The 17,805-nt window shown below is 56.0% G+C and overlaps 1 protein-coding gene across 2 annotated transcripts in view; it reads left to right on the top strand.

Moving 5' to 3' along the window:
* AHRR (aryl hydrocarbon receptor repressor) overlaps positions 1-17,805 on the top strand; it is a 93,640-nt gene that overhangs the window by 39,190 nt on the left and 36,645 nt on the right. For both annotated transcript variants that reach the window (XM_040462409.1, XM_040462408.1), the window contains exon 4: positions 6,211-6,314. In XM_040462409.1, the coding sequence (XP_040318343.1) occupies positions 6,211-6,314 (104 nt within the window). The remainder of the gene's footprint in view (positions 1-6,210; positions 6,315-17,805) is intronic.

Consider the following 17,805-nt stretch of genomic DNA (forward strand, 5'->3'; position numbering starts at 1 on the left):
GTGCAGGACAGATGGGCCTCTGTGGATGCCCCAGGAAGGGCAGAGCCCCCAGCCACAGGAGCAGCCTGGCCAGCGCTTTGCCCCTCTCAGTTGGTACCACCTGTTTTCTGCGACGACTGGGGCTTCTCCAGACCCTCATCGTCTTGGCCCCTTCCCAGACACCTCTTCCCACACATGCTTTGCACACAGCTTGCTGCTCTTAGCTGCCAAGGGCCTTCCCAGAGCCACCCTGTGCCACTGGGCCCTCTTCCCTCTCAGCCTGCCACCCACCTGGGCACTCCCCAGTGGTTGTCAGGACCGCCCCCCGCCCCCACCCTTTGGTGGTTAGATGAGGCTGTGTTTGTCAACAGCCTCCTGTCCAGAGAACCTAAGGGTGGTGTTTCCCTTTGCCCTTCCCTGTGCAGGAGCCGGGCAGACCTCTGCATCTGGGTATGGAGAGCAGCCTGTTTAGAAGGTAAGGGCAAGGCCAGGAGCGACCTCTGTGAATGGCCCGAGGCCGCCAAGAATCACTGCAAACCCTCCCTCCCAGCGTGTACGCTCCATTTCCCTCCGTCAGAAGCAAAACAAGGAGTTAATCTTTTTGTCCTTGAAAAGTAAAGGGAGGGATGGTTTGAAAGCTCGACAACTGTGAGGTGATGGCCCATTAATTTGATGTAGAAACTGATGTAGAACTGCAGGTCTGTAGACCCTGTTGGGGAGCCTGTGCCCTCCCATGGGTGCAGCTCCCCACCCACCATCTCCCCCCTACTCCTGGGAAGCACCTGCCTAGCTCTCTGCCATGGCCTTGGTCTGGTTGGAGAGACCGGGTGTGGGGAGAGGTGAGCCAGGGCTCCCGGGGGCACCCATCCACTCCCAAACACACGTGGGCCCAGAAACCTCATGCTGGCCCTCTAGAAGGGGCCCTGGCGGTGGATGAAACCAAGTCAACACAGCCAACCTTCCCTCGTGGCTGGCCCTCCACGTCCTACACCTGTCAGTCTCCAGGTGGGCAGCCCGGGCCCCCAGGTGGCGTGCCAAGAGCACCTTCCTGGTGTGCTCATGAAGCCTGTCGATGTTGTTGGGCCTGTCTTATAGGAGGGTGAGGCTCCCAGAACTCCCTGCTCTAAGCTGTATGCTCTCCTCTGCTAAGCATGTCTCCGAGGGGCTCTGGGACAGAGGTTAGCTTCTGATGAGAATTGGGCAGAGATAGGAGGGCACTCTTGCTCCTCAGGGGTCCCCAGGGTGCTTCAAGCTCACCTGTTTCCCCTCTACCCCTGACCTCTGGGTGTAGCACGAGGAAGAGCAGAGCAGAGCCGTGGTCACGTCATCTCCCTCCACAGGGACATGTAGGGAAGTGTGGAGATCAGCTCTGACCTGTGAAGGCGTGGGGCAGGCCTCTAGCGGGAAGGCCTGCTAGACTGGGGCTGGAAGAGGAGGAGGAGGAAGAGGAGGAGGAGACGTGCCATGGGTGCTACCCAGAGCGTGAAAGTTGGGACACACTGTGCAGGGCCCCAGGGCTCAACTCCGAAATGAAGCCACGTTTTACCAGGCAGGTGTTTGATTCAGCCGGCCAATGGACATAGGCCCGTCCACTCCAGGACCTGCAAATGGCCAGAATCGGGGCTTCAGTCCAGCCTCCAGTGGGGCCCCTGGCTTTTAATGCTCTGGGTGGCAGGAGTCCTACCCAACCTCTAGACGGCTCTCACATTCAGTGCACCCTGCACCTGGACCCAGCTGTCCTGCTTACCTGTCCTATCTGCACTGAAAGGAGTTGGCTTCACCTGAGCAGGGAACAAAGTGGCTGCCACTTTCTGAGCATCATAGCACCATCCAGAGGCAGAGATAAGGGAGTCTTCTAGCTTCTCCTCCGCCAAAAACACTTGGCACCTGTCATTGGCCAGACCCAGCCACACGAACTCTAAGCAGCTACTGTGGTGGGACAATAGGCCCCAGTGGCATGTGGTTTGGCCCAGGGTGGCACCTTGCTGAGTCTCCCCTGTGTGAGGGAAATAGAGGTCTCATAGTGGAGAGGTTGGGGTGCAGGGTAGGAGCTGGCAGGGTGCAGGCAGTCCCAGTCAGCCTCAAGGGAAGTGGGGAAGTGTCCCCTCCCTTCTGAAGCGTCCCCCCGCCCCGGCTTGCGTGGAGACAGGGATGGCCACTGTCTCCATGGTTTGTCGGATTCTCTGTGTCCCAAATGAACCTTCTCGAGGGTGTAAGAAGCCAATGAAGTGAGAAGCACCAGTTGTTGGAGAGTCTCATTGTGGCTGGTGCTCTGGGGTCATTGGGTGACTCAGAGTCGGGGAGGAGCTGGCTTCTTCAGGGTTCAGGCTGAGCCGTGAGCCCAAGGGAGTCCGTTTGTTTCTGGGAGTGGGCAGCCTCGCTCATGCCTCCTCTGTCTGCCACATGGCCCCGAGCTCTGTGTGACAGACCAGGTGCGGAAAGCTGGCTTCAGGCCAGTCCCCAGGGCTCTCAGAGGCCCCCAGTTGCCCCTCAGAGTCCAGGCAGGGCAGGAGGACTAGCTGCCCACAGGGCGGGGCCTATGGGACGTGGTCCTGGTGGGAGCCAGCGCACTCAGCCCGGCCTCCTTTCTGTGGGCAGGGCAGGGCCAGCGGCTCACGAGGGGTCTGGACCACTTGTGCGTGGATGGGCCTCTTGAGCCCCTGCTGGTCTGTGGGGGCTCTCATGCCTGGAACTTCCTCTTCGTGGCCTTCTTGACAAGCCGGGCCTTCGGAGGGCCCCCGGCAGACTCTCCCCACACTCTCACCAGCTCCCCAGAAGGACACCCTGCACCCCCACCTGTTCCCCAAGAGCCTTTCTCCCTGACCTGTTACCATGGGCAGTCAGGTGCAGAGGGGGCGGTGACAGGGGCCAGGTGGTGGGCTCATCCCTTGTCGTGGAGGAGGAGAGGGGGGACCCCCCAGGGCAGACCCAGCAGTGGGGCTGAGGTCTGTCTGCAGAGGTTTCCAGGGCCCTGGTGGCCTTGCCCACAGCCCCAGTCCCTGTTGCACTCCCAGCTCAGGCCCTCGGGTGAGACCTGCATTCAGGGGGGACAGAGAACGCAGGACAGGAGAGAAACCCTGAGGTGGGGGAGCGGATCCAGGGCAGAGCTGAGCCAGGAGGGCTGAGGAGGGGGCGCAGCTTACCGGCTGCCTCCTGCCCTCCTTACCGGTTGCCCCCCTCCCCGGGACCCTGCTGCTCTGCCCTGCCTGGCCACCTGCCCGTGGGAGGCACGGTGGGACCCTGGCTGCGACCCCACACCCCACCCGAGTCTGCTGCTCTGTTTCGACTCCCTGAGGGCCCCTGAAGTGGGGGACCTGGGAAGTGAGCGGCAGGCACTGTCAGCTCGCATGGATTTCCGGGAAAGCTGGCCCCCACCCCCGGCTCCTGCATTCGGTTTCTTTCTGTCTTGCCACAGGCCTGGGGGTGGGGCGCGTCTGCGGCTGTGCTCGCACGCGAGGCCCTGGCTTGGGTCCAGGTGGCTGTCACTGCAGCGCTGATGGCCCCATCGCGTGACAGGAGCCCAGAGGAGGCCCCGCTGGGCGTGCCCCGCCGGGATGTGGCTGCAGAGGAGGGGAAGTGGGGGTGCCCAGCTGGGGGGGGGGGGGGACACGCGATGCTCGGGGGCCGGTGTCCCACGGTGTCCCCGTGGGTGGGGAGAGGACTTCGAGAGGGTATCCCCCACTTCTGCCTCTAGAGGGTACAGGACGGGATGTAGCCCATCAAGTTGGGGGGCAGTGAACACCCCACAGGGCAGTGATGTCACCATGCTGGGATTTTCCCCCACCCCAGCTTCACAGCTGTGGAAGTCATTGCCCCCAACAGGGTCTGTAGGGGCAAGAGAACAGGCAGGCAGGGGCAGTCCAATCCCTGCCTTCCCCTGCCCTCAGTTTGAGGGGTGTGTTGGAGAAGGCTGGGGGCAGGGAGCTGGCTTGAGCTGGGGTGGGGGTGGGAATGACCCCTCCACAATGGAGTTTGCTTTGTGGAGGGCCTTGGTGGCCTGGGTGTATGGGCAGGCGGCCCAGGATGCACTGAGGTGGTGGGGGGTCCTGTCTCTGCCCAGCCAACGGCACTCCTGGCCTTCGTTGAGCCCCAAATTCACCACAGGTGCTGCACAGGCCCTGCCCATACCCTGATGGAGAGCTGTGGCCTCCCTGCTGTGGCAGCAGGATAAGACCCTCTGGTGGGGGAGGGGAGGGGTGGGACAGGGACTCACATGCCAGTGTTTTTCCTCCTTTATCTTTCTGGGCCTCTGAGAGCATGGGGTCCTGTGTGACCCCTGGCAGAGGCCCACCTCAGCCTTCGGGGTGTTCTGAGACCAGAAGGTTCCCTCAGGGGACATGGCATTCGCTTCACCAGGGTCTGTTTTCTGCTTCTGTGTGCTGGGGGTGGGGAGCTGTGTGAGTTTAGTGAATTCAGACCTTTCAGCTTTCTGAACGACAGGGTTGTGTTCCCAAAGGGAGTAAAAATAGGCACCTCTAAATGTCCCTGGCTTTCGACACATCTCAAAGCTTAGTGAGCGGTGGAGCCTTGATTGCTGGTGAGGTTTTCGGTTGGGAGAGGGGCCTGGGCAGTCTGCAGCACCGACCGCCCCTGTACCTTTGCCCGGCAACCCCCAGGTGTGACTGTTCTTGTTTCCTGCGTTCTGGCCAAGGAAATGCGTTCATTTCTGGGAGTATTTAGAGCAGAGAACAGAGTTCCAGTGCTTCTTAGCTGTGGGAGAGAGGTTGATAGAGCAAAGCCCTCTGGGAGAGGGAAGGACGGGGGGGGGGGGGGGCAGACAGAGACCAAAGGCCCCAACGTGACCACCGTCTGTGGGGCTCTCCTGAGGGCCACCTCCCTGCATCCAACCCTTTGCCTCTGTGGACACTCGGCTCAACAGTTTCCCTGCACCTGGCACCGGAGGGCTTGAGTGAAGGGGCCCAGCGTGGCCTCTGGTGGGAGGCAGGAAGCTGCCAGTCCGGCAGTGCAGCTGGTGTGGGGTGAGGGTCCCACCAGGGAGGGCAGTCCGTGCCTGACAAGAGGTGTGGACAGAGCGTCTCGCCTGGAGTGCAAACATTGGGGCCCTGCAGTCCCTGGGCTCTGGGGACCTGGGGGCCTGAATTTCTATCAAACTCCGTGGCGGAGCAGCTGCTGCCCATAGCTCGCTGATATGGGGGGGAAGGTACAGTGGATGTGGGGCAGACCCTGGCTCTGAGTGCGGCTCAGGGGGGTGTGAAGGTGCTGATGAAGTAAAAACTACCTGGGTAGCACAATCACTACGACCCACGTGCCCTGGAGGAGTTCAGCACAGCTTGGTGGTTTTGGAAGAGAAAATGCGGGAGATTTAAGTGCCCGTGTTTGTATTTTCTCCCAAGACCTGGACAAATGCAAGGGTTCTGCCTGCCCCAGGCAGGGCCCTTTGACCCCCAGTTGCACTGACATCACCTGCAGCTTCAGTTTGGAAACCGACCTGAGGGGCAACTGGGAGGCCCTTCCTGGTCTGCCCAGCCCTCCAAGGAGGCTCCGGGTGGCCCCCTTTCTGCACCCCAAGGGTCCTCCCATAATTCTCCATGTGGATGGGGACCCTGGGCATGCAACTGGGGGTCCACAACAGGTGCCAGTAAACGGGGATGTGGACGGCATGTCTGTATGTCTGAGCTTTCACCCCAAAACGGAGATGGGGCCACACTGGGGTTGGGGCTGGGGGAGGGCCAGGAAGCTGCCACCCTTGGGGGGCACCTGAGTCATGCCAGGGGGGCCTTCCGTGCAGTGTGGGCTGCTCCACACCAGGTTGGGGGTTGGGGAGCGGTTGGGGGAGCTGGGGGCATGATGAGGTCGCGTGGGCACTTCCAGGGTGGTCTGAGTTATGGAGACCAGCAGTGCCGAGTTAGGGCACCTACTGGAGCTTGGGTCTCCAGAGAGGACCTTGGGGACCCCTGGGCGGTGTCCCTGAGGCTGGGCGGGATTCTGAGGGGTTTATAGGAGGGGGCAGAGAGCAGTTTCTGCAGAGCAGAGTAGGGGTGGGGTCCTCGAGGTGAGGCCCAGCCCCGATGGCCTGATCTCCTGAATATCACACTTGGTGCTCCCACCTGGCTGCCCTGGTCGGCCCGGGTCCAGTTCCAGCTGTGCTGCCCCCATGCGTCCCACGGAGGAGACCCCAGGTCAGCTTGGGAATGCGGCTTGGGAGGGTGACGGCCAAGGTCTGGGGCCCAGGAAGGGTGCTGACAGACTTGCTTCGTTCTCCTCTGACAGCCGTGCAGAAGTGCCCACGGCAGCCAGCGGCTGGTACCCCCTCACCAGAAGACAGTGGTCTGAACGGAGGGTCCACCGTGCTGGAGGGAAGGCTGCTGCTGGAGGTGAGTCCCCTCGTCCTCCCATCACATGCCTGTCACGCTGCGCGGGGTCTGTCTGCCCGCTGGTCGTCAGGTTGGACCGCTAACAATTTACTGGAAATGTGGCCCTGGGAGCAGCAGGGGGTCAGACACAGATGCCCAGGTGAGGCCCAGCAGGTTGGGACAGGGAACCAGAGGTGGCCTTGGCCCATCCACCTCAAGTGTAAAAACCATTTCTCATTCTGCATTCTCTGGTTTTACTTGTCAGTCAATTCGGCAGGGTTTTTCAGAATTATTGTTATTATTAATGACAGAGAATCGCACGAGTTTTGCAGGGTGTGGCAGGTGCAGGCTGGCCCAGCTGTCCATATTACACGCACGGCATCTGGGGCCTGGGTCAGCCTTTTCCCCCGAGCCGGGGCCTCTCACCCCTGGTGACTCTGAGGCGCCATGCCCTTCCTGACCCTCTCCCGTGGCCCGCTTCTCAAGGGGCAGGGGCATGCGTGGCTCAGTTCCTCAAGCAAGATAGGACAGCGAGGTGGAGTTTTCCGGGCTGGGTTGAGTCACTGTGTACAGAGCAAGGGGGTCGCTGCCTCCACCGGTGGCTGAGAGACCCTGGTTTTCCCCACCTCAGGAGGGGCCTGTAACCAGCCGCTGAGGTGCCCCCGAGGCCGTGCTTCCCCTGGCAATCCCAGAGGAGCCGGGCCCCATGTATCCCCCTGCGTGTCCCCTTTGGGACCCCAACACTGGGTTCCCAGCGCTCAGCCCTGCTTGGTGGCAGTCCCGTCCCCTCAAAGTGAAGTGTCCTCAGCTGCACACACTCGCCCGTCTGTTGGGCTGACGCGCTAAAGGCAGAAATGGTGGCGCGTTGGCTCCTTTTATGCTGATGAAATTGAGTCTGCTTGGAGCCCATCGGCCCCTTCTCGGGGGCCCCCAGCAGTCTCGCTCAGTGTTCTGTTTGCACCCCAGCTGCCCTGCGGCAGCCAGAGCGGCCTGTCCCAGGCGGGTCCTGAAGGGCAGCCCCGGGTCCTCACCCACTGGCCGGCCCGTGCGCTGCCTGATGGCCCAGCTGCTGCCCTGGTGCCTTCACCGCAGGAATGAGCTCAGAGGTTTGTTTGCGAGCCGGCGCCCCTCATGGAGGACAGGGGACAGGGATCTTCTGCCTGGTTCACCCCCGCCCGAGTCTCGCTTCCCACCCTTCAGTCTGCTTCCCCCCCAGGCGCTTTCCCTGGCCCTCTGGGTGGCTTCCAGCTGTCTGCGTGTGAATTCCTGGGTGCTCAGCTGTTTGGCATGTGGGCTTTGGTGGTGGGGAATGTGCCCCTAGGGCACCTCAGCCAAGATGTCCCCACAGTGCCTCACCTAAAGGGTAGGTGGAGGGTGGGGTTCTACCATCTGCTGACTGACAGGTGGGCAGATGGAAAGCATCTGGGCTGGTTGGAGGGGAGCCAGAGATGCTCCTGCCTCGGATCTGGGGGTCCCTATCTGCCACCATGACCCCTGACCCCCCATGGCCCCCACATGACCCCCATGCCCCCTACGGTCCCCACAGGGACCCCCATGACCCCATGATCCCCCATGACTTCCTACAGTCCCCCGCGACCCCATGGCCTCCCATGGTCCCCACAGGGATCCCCATGACCCCCTGACCTCCAGTGGCCTCCCATGACCCCCCATGGCCCCCCAGGGACCCTCACAAACCCATGACTTTCCACAACTCGCCATGGTCCCCCATGATCCCCATGACCCCCAGTGGTCCCCAAGGGAACCCCCCATGACCCCGTGGCCTCATGACTCCCTGCAGTCCCCCATGATCCTCCAGGACTTCTACAATCCCCATAGGAGCCCCATGACCCCGTAGGCCCCCTGATTCCCCACAGACCCCATGACCCCTCTATGCACCCATGACCCTCACAGGGACACCTACAGTCCCATATACCTTCCACTGCCCTCCAAGGCCTTCACGCCTGCTGAGGCGATGGTTCTCATGAAGATCACAGAATTTATAAATCACTTCCTTTTTAAAAAACAAAAATACAAGCAACCATATACTTGCAGTTTGCTGGGTTACTGTTGGATTTCCATGAAAATTCTGTATGGCGGGCACCTGGGGACCCTGTTCTTAGAGCCCCTGTATCTTTCCGTCCCGTCTGGAGCAGAGCAGGGGTCCTAACAGCAGAGTAGCTTTTAGAAATACTGTGGTTTCAGGAGAGGAAATATTTCCATACCTCACTATTTACCATGTTTTTCGGAAGTGAATTCTTAAATATTAATTTTTCCTTTAAAGTTGGATTTTTTCCAAGCTGGTGAGCTTGGGGCTGGAAAACATTGTGCCAGCTTGAGTTTTATTCTTGGCAAAATATAACTGGCATGACTCTTTTTATAATTCATGTTAAAAATTAAGATAATAAAATCTTAAACATGAAATCTTTGTTAAACTGTGTTCCGACTATAAATACAGAAGCATGTGCACACCCCCATCTCCTGTGGGAGCCCGGGGGCATGTTCCACACATGTCCACACCACTGCCCTCCAGCCCCTCTGCTGGCCCTCGGCAGCCGTCCTGCTCTCTGCTCTCCGAGCAGGACCAGGTTTCCCCCGAGGACCTGGGGACCTCAGGACGTGGACGCAGCACGGTAGTCCCAGCACAGCTAGAGACTAGGAAGTGGCCCAGCCTGACCTTCCAGAGCTGACCAGCTCCCTGGGGGCCGGAGGGCGGCACCCAGCCCCATACGTCCTGTTGGCCCAGTGTGTGCGTTCAGAGCACTACCCTCTGGGGTGGGACTCGAGGCTACTGGTCAGTTTGCCGCGGCACAGGGGGCTGTACGGCCGTCCCCTTGCCCCACTCCATCTTGAAGACAGGGCCAACAGCTCCTGAAGCTTCCTTCTGCCACCCCTTGTAACACGTTCTCTGTGACCACGGAAGTTTCTGGAAGTTCCCTCAGATTGGAAGCAGTCTAGATTGTATGGTGAGGGTTCTCCTCACCACGTTTCTAGTGTGGCAGTTCTCAAACTTTGTGATTAGAGACTCTTTTTGAAGTTTAAAAATATTCCCTAACAGCAAAATAAACAAACCAAGCAGCAATAACAAGAAAATCCAGCTTTTATTTCTAATCTTCAGTCTGTTAAAGAGAAACTGGAAAAAATGAGAGGTTTATGACAGGCATCCTAAATTCATAAAAATGTAGTGCTGGCCCAGACTTTAAAGGGCCTGTGGTCTAACGTCCACTATTTTAAGATGAAGAAACCAAGATTTGGAGCGGTTGGGGGTCCAGGATCCCTGTTGGTGTTGGGGCTGGGCCTGGCGTTTCTTTATCCGTGGTTAGTGCTCTTGGGCCCCTGCCTGCCTCAAGAAGCCAGGGCGGGTGGCCAGAGGGGCCGCCAGGTGAGCACCTTGGCACAGGCGCTAGGCATGGGACAGGTAGGTTCTGGAAACACACACATTAGATCGCAGTTAGCAGCGTCCTGGGCTTCTGTTCCCACTTTTAAGGCGGTCTGTAGTGTTTGGTGTGGACAGGGCAGCTGACTAGCAAGGAACTGTGGACTCGGGCCTGGGAGGGGCCGGGCTGCGGGCCACCTGACCCTGACTAGAGTTCTGGCGTGCCGTGGGTACATTTTCTCACACTTATTTTTAAGTTCACGCATGCTAAAACGTGTTCTTATTGGCAGTGTGGTGTGGCCACCATTGTGAAGAAGACAGCAATACCATCGTGCCTGAATTCCTCTGGTGCCGCCCGTGTGTGGGGCCCGGCCACCAGAGCCACGTTCTCCCGCCCCTGCGGCCTTCTCCGACCGCTGTTCTCAGGGTGCCTATAGGTGGGCTCCTACAGCGGGGAGCTTGGGTGCCAGCAACACACACCAGACCCAGACACGCGGCTGCCCGGAGCACAGTTGGTTTTGTCCTTCTGTGGTGCGAGGGCATCTCGGTGTGCTTGTCCCCCCGACCACTAAGGGACGTTTGAGTTTCCAGGGTTCGTGTATGTGGATAAAGCTACAAGCAGCCACGTGCAGGTTTTCTGGGAGCATCGGCTCTGGTTCTCTTTGGGTGATACCCACGTGTGTGGTTGCCGGGTTGTGCGACAAGAGTGTTTTTGGTGTCGTGGGGACCCGGCGTGCTGTTTCTCCAGGTGGCTGTGCGGTGTCCCCAGTGGCGGAGAACAGGGGTGCCCATGTCCGTGCGCTTGCTGTTGTCCTGTGTTCCCCCTCCTCAGAGCTGTTTTAAGAGAATCTCATCACGGTTTCGGATTGCGCTTCCTTCATGACCAATGACACAGAGCCTCTTGTCAGGTCGCGGTTGTTCATCGAAGGAGCCCCTTGCGAGCAGCCTGCTCAAACGTTTGCCCATGAAAACAGGTTGTTTCCTACCTCGCTTTTGACTTTGGAGCTCTTTATGTGTTCTGGACACATGATCTTTGTTCTGTGTGTGGTTTGTAAGCATCTGCCTCTAGTCTGGCTTCTCTCCATTCTCTTCAGAGTCTTGCAGAGAATGAAAGTACTTAATTTGGACAAAGCCCAGTTTATCAGTTTTTAAATAGGTCATGATTCGTGTCACATTTGAGAACTCTTTACCTCACCTGGGTTGCAAAGATTTTTATTTTATGCTTGCTCCAAAGTTTTATCGTTTTGTGTTTTACATTCAGGTTTATGGTTCATTTTTAGTTGACTTTGCTACAGGCGAGGGTATGGGCCGAGATAGCCTCGTACTGCACGTTAAGATCCTGGTGTCTCAGGATTATGTGCCCCTTCTCCACTGAATTGCCTTTACACCTTTAAAAAAAAAGCTTGTGGCCCTATGTTTGTGAGTCTGTTTCTGGACTGTGTTCCGCCATTGAGAACAAGCACCAGCCGGTTTCAGTGTCTGCAGCTTTACAACAAGTCTTGAAATCGGAGAGTATGACTCTTCCAATCTTTGTTCCTTTTCAAAATTGTTTCGGCTGTTCTAGGTTCTCTGTCTTCCCGAATATATTTTAGAATTCGCTTGTCGCTATCTACAAAACTTCCTGCTGGAATTTGGGTTGGGTTGTGTTACATCAGTAGGTCAGCCTAGGAGAACTGAGACCTACAAGTACTGACCCCTAATGCACGAGCACACCATCTCTCTCCATGTATTAGCTCTTTTCCTGCTCTCATCCATAGTTGTAGTTCGTGGCAGGGAGATCCTGTGTATATTGATAGATTTATACCAAGTATTTCATATTGTCGTTATTGTAAACAGAACGGCAGTTTCATTTCACTTTCTACTACTGTATAGAAATACAGTTTATTGTTCTGGGTTGACTTTGTATCTGTGAACTTACTGAATTCATAAGTAATTCTTGGAGCCTTTTTTGTAGATTTCTGTGCGAATTTTACATAGATTATCATGTGGTCTGAGAATAGAGACCGTTTTTATCTACTTTTTCAGTGTATACACTTTTTTTTTCTTGCCGTATTGCCCTTCTGAGGCTTCCTGAGCAACATGGAGGAAGAGGGCGACATCTCTGTCTTGTTCCTGGTCTCCAGGGGAACCCTGTGGTCTTTCAAGGTTAAGTATGTTATTAGCTTGGAGTTACTTTCCGCTTTTTGTTTGTTTTGTTTTGTTTTGTTTTGTTTTGGTAGATGCTTTATATCAGATTAAGAAAATTTTCTCTATTCCTTATTTTCTGGGAGTTCTTATTACAAATGGGTATTAAGTTTTGTCAAGTGCTTTGTCTGCGTCTACTGAGATATGATCATGGCTTTTTTTCTTCAGTCTGTGAATACTGTGAATTACCTTGATTCATTTTCAACTGTTGGTCCAAACTTGCTAGTTTGAATAAATCTTACTTATACATTACTGGATTAAATTTGGTTATATTTTGTGGGGGCTTTTGTTTTTATGTTCATGAGAAATATTTTTGTAGTTTTCTTGTAATGTCTTTATTTTTGGTGTCATGCTGATGCAGGCTACATTAAATTAGTTGAGAGTGCTTCCTTCTCTCTTGTTTTCTGGAAGAGACTGTATAGAATGGGTGCTATTTTCTCCTAAAAAATGTTTGTTAGACTTCACCAATGAATATAACTGGTCTGGTTTTCTTTGTTAGATTTTAAATTATGAATTCAATTTTTTTAACCAACAGAGGACTACTCAGTTATCTATTCTAGTGTGAATTTTAGTAGTTTGCATCTTTCAAGGAATTGGCCTGTTTCCTCTACTTCATTGAATTTGTGGGTACAGAACTGTTCAAGGTTTCCCCATGTTGTCCTTTTAGTGTCTATGAGAGGTTCTGTAGCTATATATCCTTTCTATTTTCATTGGTAATTTGTGACTTCCATTTTTTTCTTAGTCAGTTGGGCTAGAAGCTTATTCATTTTATTGATTTTTTTCAAAGACACAGCTATTGGCTTCGTTGATTATTGCTCTGGACTGAATATTTGTGTCCTCCCCCCAATTAATATAATTCAAATTCATATTAGGGCGGAAACCCAATGTGAAGGTGTTAGGGGTCAGAGCCTTTGGGAGGTGCTTAGGTCATGAGGGTGGAGCCTCATGCATGGGATTTATGCCTTATAAAAGGGGCCCGAGAGAGCACCCTTGTGCCTTCTGCCCTGTGCAGTTATAGCAAAAAGCCATCCATGAACCAGGAAGTTGGCCCGCACTTGACTGCTGTCACTGGGTGAGGTGTTCTACAAGCATCAGTTACATCAGCTTGGTTGACAGTGTTTAAGTCTTTTATATCCACATTGACTTTCTGTCCGGTCTCAACCTGAGAGACAGTGTTAGCATCTTCTAATTTAACTGTGGACTTTTGTGTTTCTCCTTTCAGTTCTATCAGTTTTTGCTCTATGTGTTTGGGAGTTCTGTTGAGGGGTGCATACACATTTAGGATCATTACGTTTTTTTATGAATTGACCCTTCTATCATTACCATTATAGAACATGCCTCTTTATTCCTGATTTTCCTTGCTCTGAAGTCTACTTTGTTTGATACTAATATAGCCACCTCAGCCTTCTTTTTTCTTTAAAGTTTATTTATTTACTTATTTTGAGAGAGAGAGAGAGAGAGAGCACACGCACACGCACTTGCACACATGAGCAGGGAGAAGGGCAGAGAGAGAGGGAGGGGGAGGCTCCCAAGCAGGCTCCACGCTATCAACACAGAGCCCAACACAGGGCTTGAACTCACGAACTGTAAGATCATGACCCGAGTCGAAATCAAGAGCCAGACACTTAACTGACTGAGCCACCCAGGGGCCCCAATCCTTCTTTTGATTAATGTTTGCCTGGCATATCTTGTTCCTTCCTTTCACTTTTAACTAGTTTATATTGATATATTTAAAGTGTGTGGTTTTCAGCCACTAGGTCTGTAGTAATTTGCTTCAGCAGCAAAAGGAACTAATTCAGATTGAGCCCTGGACATTCCACATGTGTTGGGAGCCTTGGGTGTCACAGCCTCAAGGTGGGTGCTTGTCTTCGGTCCTGTGTTGGCAGCGGCCGTGCAGGGGGCAGGTTTGGCCAGCAGGCCCGCTCCTTGAAAGCACGCTGCCCATGCCAGCTTGGCTGTCTGTGCAGGCTCTGCTGGTCTGCCTCTCCGGATGTGCTCCACACACGGACCCCTTGGACTGAGCCGGGACTGCGTCAGCTCACACACAGAGGTGAGCCCGGGTCCCTTCCCCGCCGTCTCCTCTGCAGGATTTCCTCCACACCTGCTTCCTCCTGGGACCCTCTTCCTGGTCCTCTGACTAGAACTCCCGTGTGTCTCTTAGAGCTTAGCTGCCACTGTCCGGTGGTGATTCTATGCATGAGCACATGGTCAGGGCAGAGAAGGGAGAGAAAATGGGGTACCGAGGACCAGGCCCCTGTTCCTCCCCAGTGGCAGATTTCCCTCGGGCACTTGCATGCACACAGGCATGCTCACCTGCCTTTTGGGCTTGTTGGTCTGAGGAGCGAGGTCTGTCCTCCCAGAGGGCACAGGGCTGGGGCACTGGCCTCCACGTGGGGCTGGGGCACCTCTCCTCCAGCTCCTGAGGACAACAGTGGCCCGAGCAGTGTGTGGTGGTGATGGCAGTTCAAGTTCATGACTGAATGCGGCTCAGACAACAGAAATGTACTCTTCATAGTTGTGGAGGCTGGGAGTCCGAAATCAGTGTCACTGGGCGGAAAGCAAGGTGTGGTGGGCGAGTTCTTTCAGATGCTCTAGGGGAGAGTGTGTCCCATGCCTCTGCTGACAGTCAGTCTTCCCTGTGTCTCTGTGTCCCTTTTATAAGGACACCAGTCATATTGGATTTGGGGCCACCCTAACCCAGAGTGACCTCACCTTAATTTATTACAGCTGCGGAGATTCCATTTCCAAATGAGGTTGCTTTGCAGTCCCTGTGTGCCCGTGTCTTTGGGAGCCGCTATTCAGCCCATACAACCGTCCGTCTTGCAGGGGACGTGCTTCAGGTGAGAGCACAGATTGGGGCAGAAACTCAGGCCCCTCCTGACTCCAAGACCCCAGCCCTGAGCCAGGGCTCAGCTCCAACACGCCAGGGCCGCTTGGAGCCCTGAGGACTTACTTGATCCTCGACAGGCATACGAGACAGATGCTGTCATTGCCTTTACAGATGGGGAAACGGAGTAGTTCTGTAAGCTGCCCAGTGTCCCAACACTAGCAAGGACAGAGCCGGGACTGGCCCCCACTGCGTCCCCTGGAGGGACCCCGTCTGAGCCAGGGTCCTATCCAGGTGGTCCTGTGGCCCTGGCAGGTGAGGGGCTGGTGTCGGAGCCAGAAGCCTGTCTTGCTGTCAGCTGCAGAGCACTTTCAGGGCTTTAGTTTCAGGCCTCGGAGCCTTTGGGGATGGCTAGACAGAGTGGTGTGCATCAGGCTCAGGGGCACAGTCACCGAGGCCTTCTGTTCCCACCGGCCAGACCAAAACAGGAACGTGGCAGGAGCGTGCCGTGGCCCGTGGGGCTGGGTGCCTGAAGGACACTGGTTCTCACGGGCAAAACCAGCATCGCAGGTTTCCTCCTGCGATGGGTTTCCTCCTGCAGGCTACCCTCCTGCGCAGGGTCTCCTCCAAGCGTTTCACACAGAAACCAAAGGGCAGAGGACCCCAAGCATCTGACGCGTCAAAGGGAAGGCTGGCCGGGCCGAACCACAGCCGGGCGTGCACCCAGCCTCACAGTGCACCGAGGGGCTTCTCCGGGAAGCCAGCCCTTATGTGAGGTCAGAGGTGATGTGCGCACGGGTCCTGGTGAAGCCTAAGTGTGGGGACACAGGACAGCCAGAAGGCAGTGTAGGCTGAGAGGCAGCGTGAGCGGCTGCTTGGGGGAGAAATGGGAATCGACTGCCAACGGGCCTAACTGGGTGAATTTAAAAGGAAAAGCTGTGAACCAGGGAGGCAGTACCTCCTTCGTAATTTTGCAAAGTCCTTGACAACTGAATGAGAGAGATAGCTGTGGAAGTCGTGTGGACAGTGGTGACCAGGCGCGGGACCCTGGACCCATGTCCTCAAGAGGATTCTACAGTTAAAGGCAGGACACAACCAGCACGCCGGCCCCTCTGGTCAAAGAGACTCGGTGCAGGCACGTGGCCTGCAGCCTTCCCACGCTGCACAAGAGGGTCGGGGTCTCCAAGTGTGGAGAGATGGGTGGCGGGGCTGCACACGGGGCACTGACCCTGGCGCAGCCCCTCTGTGGAGCCCAACAGCCTAGAGGAAGGACCCGAAGACACCGATGTTGGGGCTCCCCCACTAGAACTCTGTCGTGTGTGTGGACGTCCTGGTGGCTGTCCCACACCTGCTTGTAAACTCCAGCACATGAGGGCCACAGACCCTTGAGACAAGAGGCTCGCTCAGGATCCAGCAGGAAAGGCAGCTCGGGTGACCCAGGGAAATAAACCAGCTGATGTCGGGCTCCTTGGGGAGAAGAGCAAAGACACAGTGTCCGTGAGATGGAAACAGGTGCCAACAAAGGGAATATTCTGAAGTTTGGGGAAGAGCTCGAGAATTACAAGTATGAGAAGCAAACGTAGGAGCTGTACGAAGATGGAGAGTTGACGCTGAAGGGTCACTTCAGTTTCTCCAAGAGTGAGAGGAAACTAGGTGGAGAATATAGTCCCCGAGGGCCCCATAGGCTCCAGTTCCAGAAAGATCGGGGGAGGAAGCTGTCAAGGAGGGTTTCCCAGAACCACGGGCTGGGTTTCCGGCCTGAAGGTCCCCCTGCATGACCAGCACAGTGGGTGGAAAGGACCAGCGTGTTCCGCCTTTCTGAGGTCCCACACCCCAGCACAAGAAAACCCCAAATGCTCCCAGAGAAAAGGAGCAGGTACCAAGAAAAGCACTGAGCCTCAGGAGTCCAGGCTTCACCAGGAGCGCTGGAGCTGGAAGGCCTTGCGGAAGTGTGTGCAGAGGCAGGAGCAAGGTGATGTCCTGCTAGGCCCCACGGGCCTGCCACCTGCCGGGTTTGGAGGGTGAGGCGGAGAAGAGCAGCGTCAGACGGGCTGGGCCTGGAGAGTGGCTTCTCAGGAGGAGGGTCTCCTACTGGAACCAGGGCAGTGTGGAAACACAGGCGTGGAGCCTGGAGCCCAGGGCCCCACCATCAGCAGGGGAAGAGAGGAGACCGGACGGAAAGGCCTCTGCACGAGACAGAGCTGGGTGCACGAGTCAGTGTGGGGGCGCACAGCCGCCTGGCTCAGCTCATGGGTTTATGCACAGTTGGGACATGGCCACGCAAGGACACCGGAGCGGCTGCTCTGGTGTGGGCCTGGCGGGCCAGTTCTGACACAGGCTCTTAAATCTTGCCCACTCGACTTCTATCCTTCGTCCCACCAAATTCTGTTGCATCAGAAATAAACCTGCTCCCGGCTTCCTTGTGGATCCTTGCTGCTGGGCGGATCTTCACCACCCTCTGGTCTCGTTTTAAACTTGCCTCCTGCAGACGTGTGTGGGGGTCCTTTCCCCACACTGTGTCCTGTCGTGGGTGCGTTTAGCCTCTGGGTACTGCAATCACCCTTATTTGGGGCTGCTTTGTGACGTCATATTTTGTCTTTCACACTCAGGGCTGTGGCTCCCTCCTCCCTTTCTCTCCAGGCTTCCATGAGCTTTCTTGTGCTAGTTTAAAAGTTACACATTCTGCCCTGTCTTTATGGGGATTGCCCTTAGAAAAGACCTGTTCAAGTTGGTTTTCTCTGATTCTTGGGCTCACGGCATGCTCTCGGGCCTCTGGTCTCCTGGACACTGCACGTCAACTCTTGTCTTGAAGTCGAATCCTGCCCGGCACGGGTCGTTGTCTTTGATCCTTGTGGCCTGGGTGTGTTTCTCTCTGGAGTGCTTCCCCTGCAGTGCGTCCACTGTGGGTCTGGCTACGACATGTCCCTGCGTCCACTGTGGGTCTGGCTGTGACATGACCCTGTGTCTACTGTGGGCCTCGCTGTGACATGTCCCTGCGTCTACTGTGGGTCTGGCTGTGACATGTCCCTGCGTCCACTGTGGGTCTGGCTGTGACGTGTCCCTGCATCCACTGTGGGCCTCGCTGTGACATGTCCCTGCGTCCACTGTGGGTCTGGCTGTGACATGTC

The sequence above is a fragment of the Herpailurus yagouaroundi genome, unplaced genomic scaffold (genome assembly GCF_014898765.1).
Source record: "Herpailurus yagouaroundi ecotype Mexico unplaced genomic scaffold, PumYag 321, whole genome shotgun sequence".
Taxonomy (NCBI): domain Eukaryota; kingdom Metazoa; phylum Chordata; class Mammalia; order Carnivora; family Felidae; genus Herpailurus; species Herpailurus yagouaroundi.